The 16,913-nt window shown below is 39.5% G+C and overlaps 1 protein-coding gene across 1 annotated transcript in view; it reads left to right on the forward strand.

Annotated features, from left to right (window-relative positions):
* Positions 1-16,913, forward strand: part of LOC108787942 (CTP synthase 2) — a 138,028-nt gene that overhangs the window by 15,870 nt on the left and 105,245 nt on the right. The window contains exons 6-8 of the mRNA XM_018557640.1: positions 3,054-3,170; positions 15,105-15,188; positions 16,216-16,296. Coding sequence (XP_018413142.1) covers positions 3,054-3,170; positions 15,105-15,188; positions 16,216-16,296 — 282 coding nt within the window. The remainder of the gene's footprint in view (positions 1-3,053; positions 3,171-15,104; positions 15,189-16,215; positions 16,297-16,913) is intronic.

A 16,913-nucleotide genomic window follows, 5' to 3' on the forward strand; every position in this document is an offset into this window, starting at 1 on the left:
AATGGGAAGCCTCTGTACTGAGTGCTTCCCATTCATTGAGTGCTGAGGCTGCAGAAAAAGAAATTGAGGACTCTGTGTCCTCAATTTCTATTTCAAAAGGGAAATGTCAGGGGTCTGTTTAGACCCCAAATATTTCACCAAAGCCCTCCCAACAGTAAAAAAATAAATAAATTATTACAAAATAAATAAAAAATGTTAAAAAAAATAATAATAAAAAAAGCACAACCCCCCCATCCCCCCACACACATAACATACACATGCACCATATTGTGGTGTACGCCATGCACATGCGCTACAGTGCGTTGTTTTTTTAAAAAAAACATTAATTTAACTGTGGCAGCGCATGGCAAAGCTTTGTGACGCATTGCCATGCGTTATGATACCTTGTGTTGCAATTAAATATACGCCTATATCAGTTTATCACAACACAAACACCAACACAGCGCAAAAAACTATTTTTAACATAAGTCGCTTATTTACAGTTTTGCGTACCTTGATTTTTTTACCTTTTCGCAAAAAGGCGCAATTTCAAATTTGCAAATATTTGTTATTTATTAACTCAATACAGTTTTATCTTTTCGATTTAGTCAGAAAATATATATTTTTTAGCGATTAAACTGATTTTAGGGTTTTATCAATTGAATTGTGTATTTTTATTGGTTTAATGTTAATTTGAGAAACATTTGCGCAAATATCGCAGGGCCTACTAATTTAGTAGCACCCTCTTTTTTTTTCTACGGGGCCTGCGCTTTCAGAAAATATATGGTTTGGGGGGTCTTTTACCAACGCTAGCAACGCAGCAGTTGAAAATCAAATCAATGGGAAAACGTGCAAAAATGGCTTGGCCAGCTGAGTTGCAAAATGTTCCGGAGGGCTTGGCAGCCAAAGGGTTAATTCTGACAGTTGGTGGGGGAGTGAAATGAAGGCACGTATTTGCTCCTTAGGAAGGGTCCATTAGAAGGGCAAAGCACAGGTTCACTTCAGACCCCATTCACACTGAGCGACATGCAAATCGCGCGACTTTGAGCGACGAGCGACATTGAGCGACGTTGAGCGACGTGTCGCGCGACATCGCGCGACATCTTCCTATTGGGCTGTATGCAATCAGGAGCAATATCGCTCAAAATCGCTCTAAAAAAGGGTCATGTAGAAGCGACAAGCTACCAGCGACGAGCTACAAGCGATATTGAGCGACATTGAGCGACGAGATGTGAACAGCTACATTGAATTGTATTGGTGAAGCTACATAGAGCGATATAGTGCGGAAATATGAGCGATATCGCTACAAAAATCGCGCGATAAATCGCTCAATGTGAACGGGGCCTTAAGGCTTCATTCACACTTGAGCAGTTATTTGGGTGTTAGCAAAGTTCCTGCTTTCCAGATGACTTTTCCTGTTTTTAGAAGTTCCTGTTTTGAAGCAAGTTTAGTCTGGTTTAGTCACATTAACATCAGTGTAGCCATGTTTAAAAGTTCTAATCAGATTCTGAATTCCCAGAATTCTATTTTCTCTAAATGCAGCTAAACTGAATGTACCTAAACACAGGTAAATGTCCAGTCTGAATGATAACATTGGAAAATCATTACCTTCATTTATATGCTTTTGGACATGTCCACAAATGCTTATAAAAACAGGAACCAAGACTGACACCCGCAGCTTCTTTCAACCTCTACACCGGCAGTCCGGGGCCCTCCGATGTCTTCACATAAAATGAAGGGCCCATAGCCCTGCCTTATATGTGAGGACACAGAGGAACAGTCCATGAGCCCGAACATAGGGGAGAGGAGGTGAGTGTCTGCCAGGGGAGCGGGGATCAGGTAAGTAAATTCCTTTACACAATACCCCTAGACATAGAAAAACAGTTGTTTTTTCCCCAGGGATAGGCGTTACGTAGATATGGTTTTAACTAGGGATGTTCAGATACCAGTGCCGATACTTGGCAATTTCACGAGAACTACCAGACCTGGCTCTGGGCTCTCCACCACTGTTCTGAAATCATTAGCCTGTATTGTTTTAGAAAAAAAGTCACATGACAATAAACAAAAATTTATTAGTACTTGTATCTGTCAGTACTTGGACAAGTATCAGTACTGGTATCGGTACATCACATATATATATGTATAAAAAAAAAAATCATACATTAAAACAGGGATGCATAAATCCCAAGAGCTCCATATGGTCCTTACCAATGACAGCCGCCTCCTAACTTCTGAATTTTTCTCTTGTCTAGTCTTGCAGCTGGAAAAGTATCTGTACATGTACTTGTACTGAACATCCCTATTTTTAACAATATGCCCACTGGCCGTTCCCTTCAAATTTGAATGCGGGTGTATAGTTCTTGGTTGCAAACAACTAGGCGTTCTCACCAATTCAGCCAGCCTAGAACCAGGTAGGAATTACATGCTGTGGCTGTCCCCTGGTTGGAACGGACAGGGCAGCAGAAGATTATTGCTGATTGATGGTTGTGGGATTCTAAATTTTGCATACATCTTTTGTCTCATTAAATAAGCTAAAAAGCAGTTACATTGGATGGTAATCTTCATTTGTGATGGGAAACCACTCTGTATGAAAGTTTACTAGCCCATTGTATTCTGTGTGTCTTTCTGTCAATTTTAATATCTATTATCTACTATATCTATTGATCTCTCGATTTATTGATATTTCTATATCATTCTATTGTCTCTATTTCTAGCCATAGGCATATAAAGGTCTCCAAAACGATGGGCAGGGAGATGCTTATTTGTTGATTATATTACAGATACCTATTGCTGTGTCTTGTGTGACTCACTCAAATCTTTGACGGGGCACATGTAGATGTAACACTTTCATTTCCTTTTATTATTTATAAAAGGGAACAAGCTACCAGTTTGCACAGAGATCTTCTGACAAATCACACCAAGGAGTAGCACTAATTGTGACCAGTCACCACTTGACTGTCAATTTGGGCCATTTATGAGCACACTATATCCTTTCCCCCCTGTGTACACATTATAATCAGTAGTGAAACTATTACTGTTGCTATAGTAGGATAACTCTCACTTATTTTTTTTAGTTGGGTGGCACAATTGGGGACATTGAAGGAATGGCATTCATTGAAGCTTTCAGGCAATTCCAGTTCAAGGCTAAGAGGGAGAACTTCTGTAACATACACGTCAGCCTCGTTCCTCAGGTAAAGTTGAAAAACGTACTTTTGTACTGATATAATTCAAAGATGATGTTTGTAATCAATCAGAAAAAATGTCCACAATTAAAAGAACTATTATTATGCAATAGTAGAATTATCTGCACAGAAAATTACCTGCACTGTTGATTTTGAGTCACCTTGTTTTAGGTAAACTAGCAGACACAGCCCAGAGGTTTCACCATTAAGGCAGTTGCTTTTGGCCACAAGCTAAGCAAGGTTCCCTCAGTGCTCATTCCACACTCAGATCAGAAATGCAGGATTGCTGTGATGGAGATTTTTGGAGATTTTGGGTGAGAGAGGAAACCACAGTTAGAATCATGGTAGTATACTGTATATCTAGTGGGAAGTTAATGGAAAATTAATCTGTAAACCACACATAGAGGTGATGTAAAATTACATCTCTGCAACAAAGTGTTTCGGGTTTTCATCCAACCAAACTGGTTATGGATGCTGCATGTATAAGGTAGATGTGAAAAAGATGATGCCTGATTAAGTCTAATGGTCTATGCGCAAGTCAACAAAGTGCTTTAGAGTCAGTTGATTGATGGAAGTAGTCATCAGCCAATTTGGATAAATTAAACTGTTTTCTATGTTTTTTTTGTCACATAGATAACTAAATGCAGTTGTGTCTGGCTGTGTTTCTTCTCTCACCTGCATAGGCAAAAAGATTCACTTTTGGGCCATGCAGGTGTGCATCCTTATGTGACTGTCTGCAAAATATTTTGGTCAGTTGGATAGCGTCTCCAATTCTAGACTTCCTGTGTTTATGACCACAGTTGGATGATTGTCTTAACCTCTTGCCGTCCGCCCGTAGTAAAAAAACGGACGGACGGCACTGCTGCATTTGCTGGTTGCCGTCTCCAGACGGCAATTTTTTTTCTGCTTGCTCGCGCCCCCTAGCGGGCACGCACGGGCAGAGAAGACCCGACGATTAAACACACCCGTTACCGGGTGTTTCACATATAGCCGATCGCCTATATGTGCTCGTTCTCGGCAGATCTCCTTGCTGATCTCCGTCCGGGCTGTGAATGCAGAAGTGATGTGTATTACAGCTGTTTTATTACAATTGACTATCAGTAGTATACATATGAAGACACCAGCATTTGGGGAGAAGAATCTGTTGATAAATACGTTTATTAGAGTGATTAGAGTATCAGAGTGTGGTTAACGTAGCTTTGCTCCTTAAAGTTAACCAGATCTTATAGGGAACATCTAGACTAGAGCTGCAGTTAACGATTATTTTCAAAATCGATTATTGAAAAAGTTGACAACTTTTTCAATAATCGATTATAATCGATTATGTCGATTAGTTGTTGCAGCCCTAATCTAGACTTAAGTAAATTTTGCCCAAGCAGTACAGTACCCTGAAAATGTACCTTTTGTCTTGACTTCTTCCTGGAAATAGTGCACTTTATGTGCCTTGAGCCTCATATCTGTATATCTGCAGTGTCAGATCTAAGGCACTGCTGCCTGTAACTACTAGTCTCAAAAGATTTGGATGGCGATTTTGTGTTGCTCACTATTCCCCTTGCTGGAAATGAAGCTTTATCTGAAGATTGGAAGACACACATCACCATGCTTTTTTTAAAAATTAATTTTGTGGGTCTGTGCTTTTTAAACCTTTTCTGCTGTCATTTATATATTACCCCAACAGTCATCAGATCACCAGTAATCAGTCAGATCTGACATCAGAAAGCAATGTCCTTCTTCTCTACCAAGATGGCTGTCTCAACAAAACATAATAAGTCAGTAATGGGGAAAAGATCAGCAGCATGGAGCCTACAGGCCACACTAGTGACTAGATACAAAAAAATATAGGGGTAAAATAATAACACTACAGTTGGGCTGTTAATGCACTTGATAAATACATGTAGCTAATCCAAAACCTATGTACTATGTAACAAACAAGAAAGGAATTGGTGCTAATGGAAAAGCTATAATATAACAACAATATTTCACAATCTATATTAATGTATTGGTCTAAAGATACTGAAAAAATGGATTTTTAAGGTGGCAACAATTGAACTAAACATGTTTCTGAAATGACCTACTTTATTGTATTGTGGTATAAAAACAATAATCATAAAAATCATTATATAAAAAGGTTTAGGCAGTGGCGTCACAAAGGGGGTGCGGCCCGAACCCGGGTGCCACCATTGGAGGGGTGACACTAAAATTACCGACAGTCATTTTGGTGTCACCCCCTCTGAAAAGTCGGGCACTCGGTCATTGACCGAGAGCCCGACAGTATCTGGAGAGAGGAGGGGACGCAGCCGGATACCTTGTCCCGCCGGGTGAACATCCCCTCCTCTCTCTGTCGGCGTCCATCACCAAGATAGCCGCCGGCAGGTGCCAGTCAGATGCACACGCATGGCAACGTCACGCGCATGCGCGATTATGTCACAGCGGGGTGTCACCTAGTCTCTGCTCCGTGTGTCACCCGGCCTCGGGACACCCCTGGGTTTAGGTATAACACAATCACAATTTCATATTTCACATAATGCCCCTGTTGGTCGTAGATAACATAACTTTAGTTACATGATTTAAAATTTTCAATTTCTCCCTCTTGGGTCCATGATGAAACCAACAACATCAATAGTGTGATTAATATTTTTAATGTGTTTCGCAATCAGCTTAATCAGAATGAGGGGCAATATATAAAATAAATAACAGTGAATATACAAGTATTGAATCGGCTATCATACACCATTGTCACAATTACCATTTTACAATACGGCAGATAGCTGTATAAATGTATCACAAAGTGCATACAGTATTTAGATCCTTCAAGAAACCCACAGTGCTAAAAAAACTCAAAAGTAAACAGTGTTGTCATAAACTTTAAACCTCAATTTCTTAAAAATATATTCCAAACCAGCGGATGCAAGAACACCATAAAGTAGTAGATAAGCATGTTTTTCTATATTAAACCAGATGATTGCAACTATTATATGAATAGCTCAGCTAGATTGCTAAGGACATCCTAAAAATATTATAAGGAAGTATGATTCTATGAAAATGTTGCCGCTCCTAGTCTAAATGCTGCTTTACATGGGATTACAGGAACGTGATATCAGGACAGACTTGGGAACAAATGTTCATTGTATAAGCAGCCACCTAAAGATGAACTCCATGCAAATAATGAAAAATATACCACCTAATACAGCTATTTATTATAATAAATAAAATTGATCAATGTATTTTTGTATACTGTCACACTGCTTATTTAATGAAAGGGGGAATGTGCTGTGTAGTTTTTCACAGCTTGCTGGTAAATCAAATGAAACACTTGAGCAGAATGTCAGCTGTTGAAAAATGCAATTTACTTTAATACTAAGTGTTCAGGGAACTAAACCACTCTTAGAAGATCATCAGTCAATAACATACTTTGAAAAGATTTCAGACTGTAATACTGAATCATAACATAAGTCAGTAAAATGAAAAGAAAAATTCTCTGTGCTAGTGTTTGGTTCCCCCTGTCTACTGTCATATAATAATGCGAGGGAGTATTTCTTTTGTATTGATTTTAGGAAAGAGACAGGTATGAAGAAAAAACTGTGCCAATCATATGTCATACATGACAATTGTTTATGATGACAAAAGCACACATATTAAAATTTGAAAGTCGGGATCAGTATGGGATCAATATGGTCATGTGTGCACTTTGTCCATTGTATATGGAGACCATATATTATGTTTGTCACCACCTGAATGGTGCAGAGTCAGTAAATAAATGTAGTGATTGATGGGAAGTGTCAGAGAAGTACAAATGGAGTCAAGAAGGAAATGTACCCCTTCGTGACTGACGACGTACAGTGTACGTCGCCAGCATCGGGGCTGTTTAAACAGACTCCCGGTGACTTTTTGCCGCCGGGACTCTGTTTAAACTTGTAGAGCCGACTTACCTGTCGCCAGATCGCTTCTGCGTCCCGAAGAAGGGGCCGCCCCCCCCTCCCCCGCCGTGCTTCCCGGGCTCCGTTGCCCCTCCTACGGGCCCGGGACCGGCGATCTTGGTGTCCGCGCGGAGCTGGGGAGGAGGTCGACGAACTTCCGTTCATCGATCCCCTCCCCGTTCTATGGGACCGGGAGCGATGCAGATTGCATCACTTCCGGTCCCTGGGCTGTCAGTTCTGGGCTCCTGGAGCCCAGCTATAAGCTATTGAAGTGCGATCTGCACTTCAATAGCTTATTTCTAGTGTAAAGGTGACACTGGGGGTCTTTTGGACCCCCAGCATCACCTTAAAGAGGACCTGTCACCACCATCTGCTATTACATGGGGGGGCTTGCAAGCCCCCCCATGTGATAGCAGTCAAAGTAAAGTAAAAAAAAAAAAAAACAGTTTTTAAAATTAAATTGAAATAAAATAAATCTAATAATAATAAAAAAAAAAAATTTAAAAGTCCCCCGCCCCCGCGAGCACGCGCGTCGCCACGTAAACACGCGTCGGGTGCGCCTACGTATGAAAACGACGAACGCGCTACACATGTTGGGTATCGCCGCGCACGCCGGAGTGAGAGCAATAATTCTAGGGCCAGTATTTTGGGGTATCTCTAAATTGATGACCTGTAGGGGCTTTTAAAGCGTCTTCTATGGACTTTTTGGGGTACTGGGGTTTTTCACCGTTTTACGGATGCACGCAATTTGTAACCTGGGCATGTTGGGTATCGTTTTACTCGTTGTAACCTCATCTTTTATATTTCATTTAAAAAATGGGTATTTTGTTGTGTTTTGCGGCATTTAATTAAATTTTTCACTAAATATTGGGGTTTAATAAGGAGTTGCGCTAATATTGCGCAACATAAAAATTTGCAACTACCACCATTTTATTCTATAGGGTCTTGGCATTCAGAAAATATATAATGTTGGGGGGTTTTAAGTCATTTTCAGGCCTAAAATGTGGAATATAACATGGGTACAAAAAATTAAAAAAAAGGCCTCAGTCATGAAGGGGTTAAAAATGAGAGGAAAACAGGGAAGGAGAGGGACGGAGGGAGGGGGGAAGGTTGGATCCTGACGGAAAATAAATTTCTCTCCTTCCCTTCCCATGGATCAAAGTAAGCCGGATCAGGGCGGTGTTATAAGGCTAGCAGGGAGTCATGGATGTCATTTGGATGGTTGTAAGATATCTATGAGGACCAGATTTAAAGAAATCTATTATGAAATTTGAGCAAGATGGCAGTCATTTTCTTTTTTTATTTTAATTTAGTCATACCAAAATTGGAAAAATGCTTCTGTATGCCAAAAGATTTTGTACAATTCAGACACTTCTCACATGAACCCGAATTAACATATATTTTATGGAAGGCACACTATACAAGACAAGACATGTGCTATTATCAATATTGAAAAACAGTAGGTCCCCCTACACTCCTTGCAGCGTCTCCGGCCCAAATCACAATGATGGTGCTCGCAGTGATACTCACGGATGGCGCCGTGCACATCAAACAATAGAAAGCAGGAATCACCAGCACTCAGTAGAAAATGTTCAAATGGTAACGCCCATTTATTCGGACAAATCGTCATTTGTCATATCGTTGCCCTGATGAAGGGACCCTGCGTGGCCCTGAAACGTTGGCTACTGCAATATGTATGACGATTTGTCTGAATAAATGGACGTTACTATTTGAACATTTTCTACTGAGTGCTGGTGATTCCTGTTTTGTAATGTGCTATTATCATACATCAAATGCCAAGAAGCTCCTGGATTGTAGGTGGCAGCCATTTTCTTAGTGATCATAGTACCTGTTAAGCTGGCCATGCAGTGCTCGATCTCTCCATTCGTGCTAAACAGAATAGATGGAAGAATCTTTCCTGCTGGTTATTATATTCTGACAGCCGTCCCCTGCAGCTGTTAAAATACTGGCTGCAGTTACTGTTTGGCCAACAATTTTCCACCCGATTCCTATGTTTTTTTCAACAACAATTTGTCAAGCTGGGTGGTGCCTCCGGGCCACCCATGTTTAACATTTCGGACGATTCACATGATGTCTATGGGCAACTTTATTCTTCGTATAATTTCCTAAGAGTTGGTGGCTTTCAGGCCTGAGCTATTGTCTGTTCTGTAGCTCCCAGGATGAAGAAGTCAAATTTGTGTTTGGGTTTAGTAAGATTTTTGATGAAACAGATAAAATAAAGCCAAAAGCACCGTGGACGAATCCTGATGTTGAGTGTTATGTGTACAGGATTGCTAGGGGTGCTGCCCCACTTCAGCCGGGGAAACGGTAAAACTGGAAGACAAAAGAGACAGAAGGGCGCCCAACCTAGTGCAGGTAATCCTTTTAATTTTAAAAGACACAAAAAGCAGGAGTGCAAGAGTACTCACAATGGTACACTCACTGCTGTTCCTCTGAAATCATCTATACACGCTTTTGTTTGACCTACCATTGTGAGTACTCTTGCACTCCTGTTTTTTGTGTCTTTTAAAATTAAAAGGATGATCTGCACTAGGTTGGGCGCCCTTCTGTCTCTTTTGTCTTCAAGATTTTTGATGAGTTTGTGAGGTAGTGCTTCCCAAGGGTTCAGGTTCAAAACGTTTATCCAAAGTATTTGCTCTTTAGGGCAAGGCCGCCATATTTGGAACATTGTGCCATTAACTGTACATGTGCAAAAACAAGGAGGTGCTATATGATGGTATGTAAAGTTGGGTATACACAGGTAGATTTTTGCACGAACATTCGTATGAAAGATCACGGTGGGACATTCGATAATACTCTCAGAGGCTTTTTTAATTCTCACTTTACTTTGACTTTAAGTAGTTCTCCTTTAGATTTCATCATTTTCAAAACTTTTCCCATATTGGAACCTTGATACATTTTGAAATTGGTCTTTGCAAAAAACAGTAATTACTGCTAAAAGAAAGTCTTTCCCACCTCCACTGTATAAGTTTGTGGATTTTGTTGTAGTTTGCCACTTTGGGTTTCTTACATTGATTTTGTTTGCAGAAGTTTCCTGTAAATGCCATTTTTCTAGTTCACTGGCCTGTAGCTTGATGCTTTATGAATATAAATGTGCAGATGATCAATGAATATTGTCAGTGAACCAGAAAAGTAAAAAAAAAACACAAATCTGATTTCAGTTCACAGTTTCTTTATAACTGGAAAATATAGACGTTACCCAGCAAAAAAGAAAAGAAAAAGAAAAGAGAAATAAAATCTTTTCTTTAGTATTTGCTGTAAAAATAGAGGCTTCAGTTTCTATACATTTACTATATGAATATATTGTAAATATAGATATGGATAGGAATATATGGAAAAGCCACATGTCAGTGTGGCTGCAACTTAAAGTAGTATTAAACTCTCAAACTTTTTTCAATCATGAATGCGTATCAAACAAATATATATTGTCCAGCAAAGTATTTCTTTACATTTTCACCCAGGAACTTAGTCATCATGTTTCTGAACAGCTCCAATTCTCACAGCTCAAATTACCTGAACTTCCTGTCCAGTACAAGATCACAAGGGACAAAGCAGTCTCCAGCAACTGTCCATCTAGCTTGCAGGAGGAAGGATTGGGGACAGGGGATGGCTTGCCTTACTGTACCTGTGTGTTTGTGGAGACACACACAGCTTACTAGCACACACAAGGATGGCTCATTAGGCCCTTGCAAGGGAAATGAGCCATCCTAAATCAGGATATCAGGGCCAGTGCTCAGTGGACCACCTGATTCTGCAGGAAACTAAAACTTGTAAACATCATGGACCAGCATTCACTGTAAGTGAGTTCATCTGCATTTAAAATAGCTCAAAAACACTTTGACTTTAATATCCCTTTAAATCAATAGAAACACTAAACTGGTGGAATCTAAACTGTTTACTTAATTATTCTCAACTAAATATGACATTACCCACATAAATATTTCATATTTAATTATTTGTAAGCAGTAGGTGGTGAGTGTAAGGCCAGCTTCGGAAGCTGGTTTACTACTGTTTTTCTGATAGACCCAAGTAGCCTACATCTAAACAGCAGGAAATCAGATTACATGCACAGCTGAATGAGAGAAGGGATACAACCCCTCTCTCACTGGTAACAGAAAAAAAATATGTTTTTTTTATTTGCCTTTGTTTTTAGACAGCAAATTAACATGAATGCACTTTGCATTTTACTTTTTAGTTTTAGTTTAATTCAATGCCAATTCAATGTTTCCTAAATGTGTGCATAATGATATAACATAACAGAGCCCTGTAGTTAAGAGGAATGTCAACAGGGCTCTATGTTTGTCAGTGTTAAGGTTACTTATGAGCTGGGAGACAGCTTATATTATCAGTACGAGTTCAGGAAGCTAGCAAACCTCAATGGGCATCTCGCCTTTGACTTTGTGCTCAAAGAGTCAACAACCTTGGAAAAGATATAAAGACGTGTTAGCTAAACAGTTTGTCTAAAAACGTATCATTCTATACAGTATATTCGGCCTTTATTTGTTCCTTTTGTTTACATCTGCAGAAGAAAAAAAAAGATTGTATGAATAGGACACAAAACATTGATTTATAAACTTGTAAATATTTAGCACTTTGTTTAAATCCAAAGTTTCCAGGCACCGCGGAGTGTGAGAGATGCGACTCCAGCAGTGAAATGTTGTGGTTGCACCACCCACCCCTCCTCACTACGTGCTCCTTCCTAACATGCCTTGTATTTTTTTCAATGAATGCAAGGTTTTCTGTGACTGTAGGTGATCCCCGCCCCCTCCTCTGCTCCTCCAATTAAAGAACGCTTTGCTTTTGAAAGACATCCAACATGCTACTACAGTAGCGGCAACACCTCTGCACTGCAGCACACCACACCCGTCATGTATTGTGGTTCAATGTGTTAAATAAAAAAGTATCATATCCATTTTTTCTTGCCTTAAGGTGATCAGACCAATCAAAAGAAACTGCCTTTAATGCAACATGCTATAACACATGTACATAGCATGAATGGACCCTAATTGTAATCATTACAGACAAATACTTATGTGATTGATCTGTTTTCTGTGTGAGAAACTGTAGAATGTGTTTGCAGCATTTCATCTGTAATGCACATTCTGACACATACAATGTCCAATAGAGGGAGCTCCTACTCTTTAATGCTTCTCAGTGAATGCAGTCTCAATAATGAGATGCTACCATTTAAATATACATTTCAAATAACACTCTCCCCAGTGTAGCAATCACATTTAGGTGAATTAAAATGGCACGTGTACTGGAGACAGCTTCCCATCAGTGTAAAATTAAGCAGTATTGTTTGAGAAGCACATAAGTCTTATTTCATAAAGCAAAGTGTATGAACTAATAGCAACCAATCAGAACACACCTTTCATTGCTCTGGCTGCTGCTGTTGTTACTGGACCCTGTACATTTCCATTTTTCTTTCTGATATCTTATTACACAATAAAGTTGATAAGTTTATTTTATTATGCATTAGTTCAAAATGTTAAACTTAGCATTGCTCTTTTTGTGCTCATTTTTGCACCAAACACAACATTAAAGGACCTTTGTACCCAACAATGCTTGAATCTAACAGTAATGTTGCATAGATAGCACAGTAAGATGTATGAGTGTACCTACAATGGTAATGCAAAGCACCACTGCGAACCCCAAAACAATGCATGCAAATGCTGACTTTCTAAAAGTCAATACTTGCATGGGACTGGGTGCATAACAGCTCTCTACATTAGAGAACTGGCAATACCACAGAATTCAGAGTGTTTAGAGGTCCAAAGCTGGGCTTAGCAGAGGTTAGTTTAGTATTTGGGAAGGGGGGTGGGGTGGGTAGCACCAAATACATTAGATTTGTGTAATGGTGTGTATCCCTTTAGCTTCAGCTGTTTCTTTTTCTAAACATCTTCCCTTCACTGCCCCCTTCATATAACACCCAGCAGCGCTGTGAGCGGCTGCAGTGAGAGGAGTATCTTGTGCCGCTTGCCTCACCCCCTTAGCTCTCTCCACCATTCACAGCTCTCTTATTACTATGTTCCCACAATGTATTGAGTTCTGTATATGGAAAAGGTGATTCTGTCATTCAGCTGCTCTCTCCTCCATTCACAGTACTCTGTTTTCTAATAACAAAGCCCAGCACTAGCTCTGCATTTGCTGGCTGCTGCAGATAGAAAATTCACATGGTGAGCATAATGTCTGGAGGTTGCAAGGGGGGATAGTTTGGGAAAGAGTTTTAGAAAATGAAGCCGCTGAAGCTAAGGGAATACACACAATTACATATATCTAATGGATTTGGTGCTTTATGAAGCCTAGCTATTGTTTTAATAGCTTTCTAAAGTAAAGGTTTGCTTAAAGTTCATCATCCTTTTATAAGGATATTTAATAGTAAAAAAAAAGCATGATGGGTACATGTGAAAAATGAGGAGTTGTAAGTCAGTATAGTAGGCGATTTTTTTGCAAATCGTTATCTCTTCTATTATTAAAAAGATATGTATATGCAACAGAGGACCTCAATCTTTGCTCATATTTCATCGCTGTAAAATCCATTTTTAGAATATCATCAATAAACAAATGTCATTGGGACCAGAGTGCACGAAAAAAATTATAATTTTACTTTCAATAATTCTTTATTAAAAGTTTTACATGAAAAGATTTGGAGTAATAGGTAATATTGTCGTCATTGAATAGCGAAACAGTACCTGACACTGAATATGGTCATAAAGACAAAAGACATGCAAAAACATCTAGAATAAAGATAATCAGGTAGGGATGTTGACTTGAACAAAAGGTGGATCTTTGGGTGGAAATAAATGTTAAACGCTGTCCCTGCAGAAGATATTGTTTAAATGTAAATGTCTATTAAAACTGCATACTATTATGTAGCAGACAACAGAAAGGCAATTTGCTGTGGAGAAGGTTTGGTGCATAGATTTGTGTCCTGATCACATTTTTGGGGCTAGTGGATATGAAAAACATATTGCAAAATCCAATTTTAAGTGAATCACCATAATTTATGTGAACAATATAGGAAACATAGGCTTGTATAGATCAAACTAACTTTATCTATAGTGACATGGACATATTGGGCTTACTTTGCTTCTTACTCGGCCAGAGTTGGGGGTAAGACACCCGTCCATTTACACCCGGTTGCCCATAGATTAGCATTGGGCATCCGATTGGGTCCTCCTGAAAAGCTGACAGGCGGACCTGATCGGACCACCTGTATGAAAGGGGAATTAGGTGTTGGATAATGACATGAACTTAGATGGAGAGAAGTTTAGAAATCTACCCTGTTTATGGAGATTTATAGGGGTTCATTTACTGAATTTAAGAGGGTTTCTCAAATGTGACTGCAAAAGTAGAAATACACTTTAACCCTTTCGCTGCCACCGGCGTAAGCCTTACGTCGGTGGCAGCGTGCCCATTTAAAGAGACTATACTCAATTGATTTCATTCTAATAATCCATCATAAATAGTAAACAGCAAAAATCAGTCCAATCCAGATAGTGGTTAGAGTAGTGATTCCGTGTAGCTGAATGCCCAAAGTGACTTTAAAAGTTCCACATTCAATTTCATATAGGCAATAAAACACCCTTCAGTGCTCCAGAGATAAGTGCCTCTTATCCTCATGAGAAAACCCCCAATGGATGTTCACTCACCACAATTATTGACTGTATCCAACAGTCAGAGCTCCCCCAATAACATCAAATGCCGAGGAATATAAGCACTCATTGTGCAGTATATCAAATGAGTTTAATAAAAATTGCAATAAAAATGTTTTACATATAGGACTAAAAATGCCAGCCGGTGAAACATAAAACAATATCCTCCTCTGTCTCGTATGACTCCCCAGCAGCATCCACGACGCTGTGCACTTTTCACCTCAATCAGATGAATATACAGTTGAAATACATGTATGGCAGATTCAAGTGCTTTCATTAGCTTTTTTATACATACTTGTCCCTGTGTTTGTAATGGTTCTAACCTTACTTCTTACCTTACTTTTTAGCCTACAGCTACAGGAGAACAAAAAACGAAACCAACGCAGAACAGTGTTCGTGCTCTCAGAGGTCTTGGCCTATCTCCAGATCTGGTAGGATCAATAAATATCCTTTATTTTATATCCTAAACAATTATTACATATTGCTGGTACAATTACGTGAATTTCTTATATGATTTGCCTTTAATCCTTGTGCAGTATTGAATAAAGAATATCCCCATTGAGGTGAAACCCCCCCTAAAAAACAGCATTCAGGAGTGCCTTCTTAAAGTGACACTAAAGTCAGGAATTAAATCTTAAAAATGCATTAAAGTACCTTTAACTATTAACAAAAATGTATTATTTTTGTGTATCATTGGGCTGTAGATCTTCAAATCATCTCTGAATTGGTAGCCACCCTCCTTCTGGAGGGTGGCTACTTTTGTTCCCCATGGTCCCTGTGTGTGTTGTAAAGTAGCCACCACTCCAAACTCACTCCTGTAATGGACTACAATCTCAATATATATTCGTAAACTAGACGTGAGATTGTAGTCCATCACAGGAGTGAGTTCGGAGCCGTGAGTACTTTACAACACGCCCTGGGACCAAAAGTATCCCCCCTCCAGAAGGAAGGACAGTGTCAGCATGAATTCAGAGATGGTTTGAGGATCTACAGCCGAGTGATACACAAATAAGATACATTTTGTTAATAGTTAAGGTGCTTGAATGCATTTTTAAGATTTAACTCCTGAGTTTAGTGTCCCTTTAATGTTATGCAGCTGCTGCTCTGCTTCCCTCTGTAAAGCGATCCACTGCGGATCAATTTTTAGAGGGGCGATGGAGTCTGTCGTCTATCTGAACAAGGTCTTGCTATAGCCATTTATTATGCCTTTTAGGCAGTAATAGCTGTGCAGTTATCTTCAACGCTGACACTTGTGGTTGGCGGCATTGCTTCCTCCCTCCTGCTCCCTGGCCCATCAGGGTGTCCGATGGCTGCCTGTGAAGCCTCTAGAGCTCTCTAAGTGACGGCATTGATAAAAGTTACGTTGTCTTTGTCTGTGCAGAATAAAACACCATATGCAGTAACAGTTTTAAGGATACAAAATTAAAATTCTTAATGTTCATTATCCTTTCTTGGCAGATTGTGTGCAGAAGTACTAAACCTATTGAGATGGCTGTGAAACAGAAGATCTCTATGTTTTGTCATGTTGAACCTGAGCAGGTGAGTTATATTATTTCCTTGATTTGCCATTTATACTTAACCTACCTATGTAACTGTTGCCAGATGGCTCCACTACTGTATGTAAGTACATATCTTAAGTGTAAAATGATTCTTTGATTTTTTGAGCCAAATTTTACAGCCGGGAATGGTTAGAACCTGTCAGGGTGTTAAGTAAGCAAGTCGGGACAAAATTAGTTTAATTTCCCATAAACATTTAAAGTGTATGTCTGGGCAAAATAAAATAAATCAGTCCATCTGCCCAATACATGCACACTTCCCTATGTTAGGTACCTTTAAAAATGCTGCAAGTACAGGAAAATACCTGATGATCTGCCAGAAATCCAGGGATCTCCAAGCAGCCTGGGTTGACAACGCTACTCCGTCCTAGCTATAGCACAGTGAGTGATTGTTTTTTTTGTTTATTAAATCTTTATTCAATTTTGACAACAAATTTTACAACCATTTCATACGAAGTTAACATTTATCCATTCATCCCATACCACCCCAACCCATCCTATCCCCCCTCCATCTCTCCCCTTTCCCCAATATAGATATAGACCTCTTCGGCCACTCTAAGGACAAGGCGCGGGACAGTGTTCTAGTGATCTGACCCCCCC

This window comes from Nanorana parkeri, unplaced genomic scaffold (genome assembly GCF_000935625.1).
Source record: "Nanorana parkeri isolate BGI_ZX_2015 unplaced genomic scaffold, ASM93562v1 scaffold293, whole genome shotgun sequence".
Taxonomy (NCBI): Eukaryota; Metazoa; Chordata; class Amphibia; order Anura; family Dicroglossidae; genus Nanorana; species Nanorana parkeri.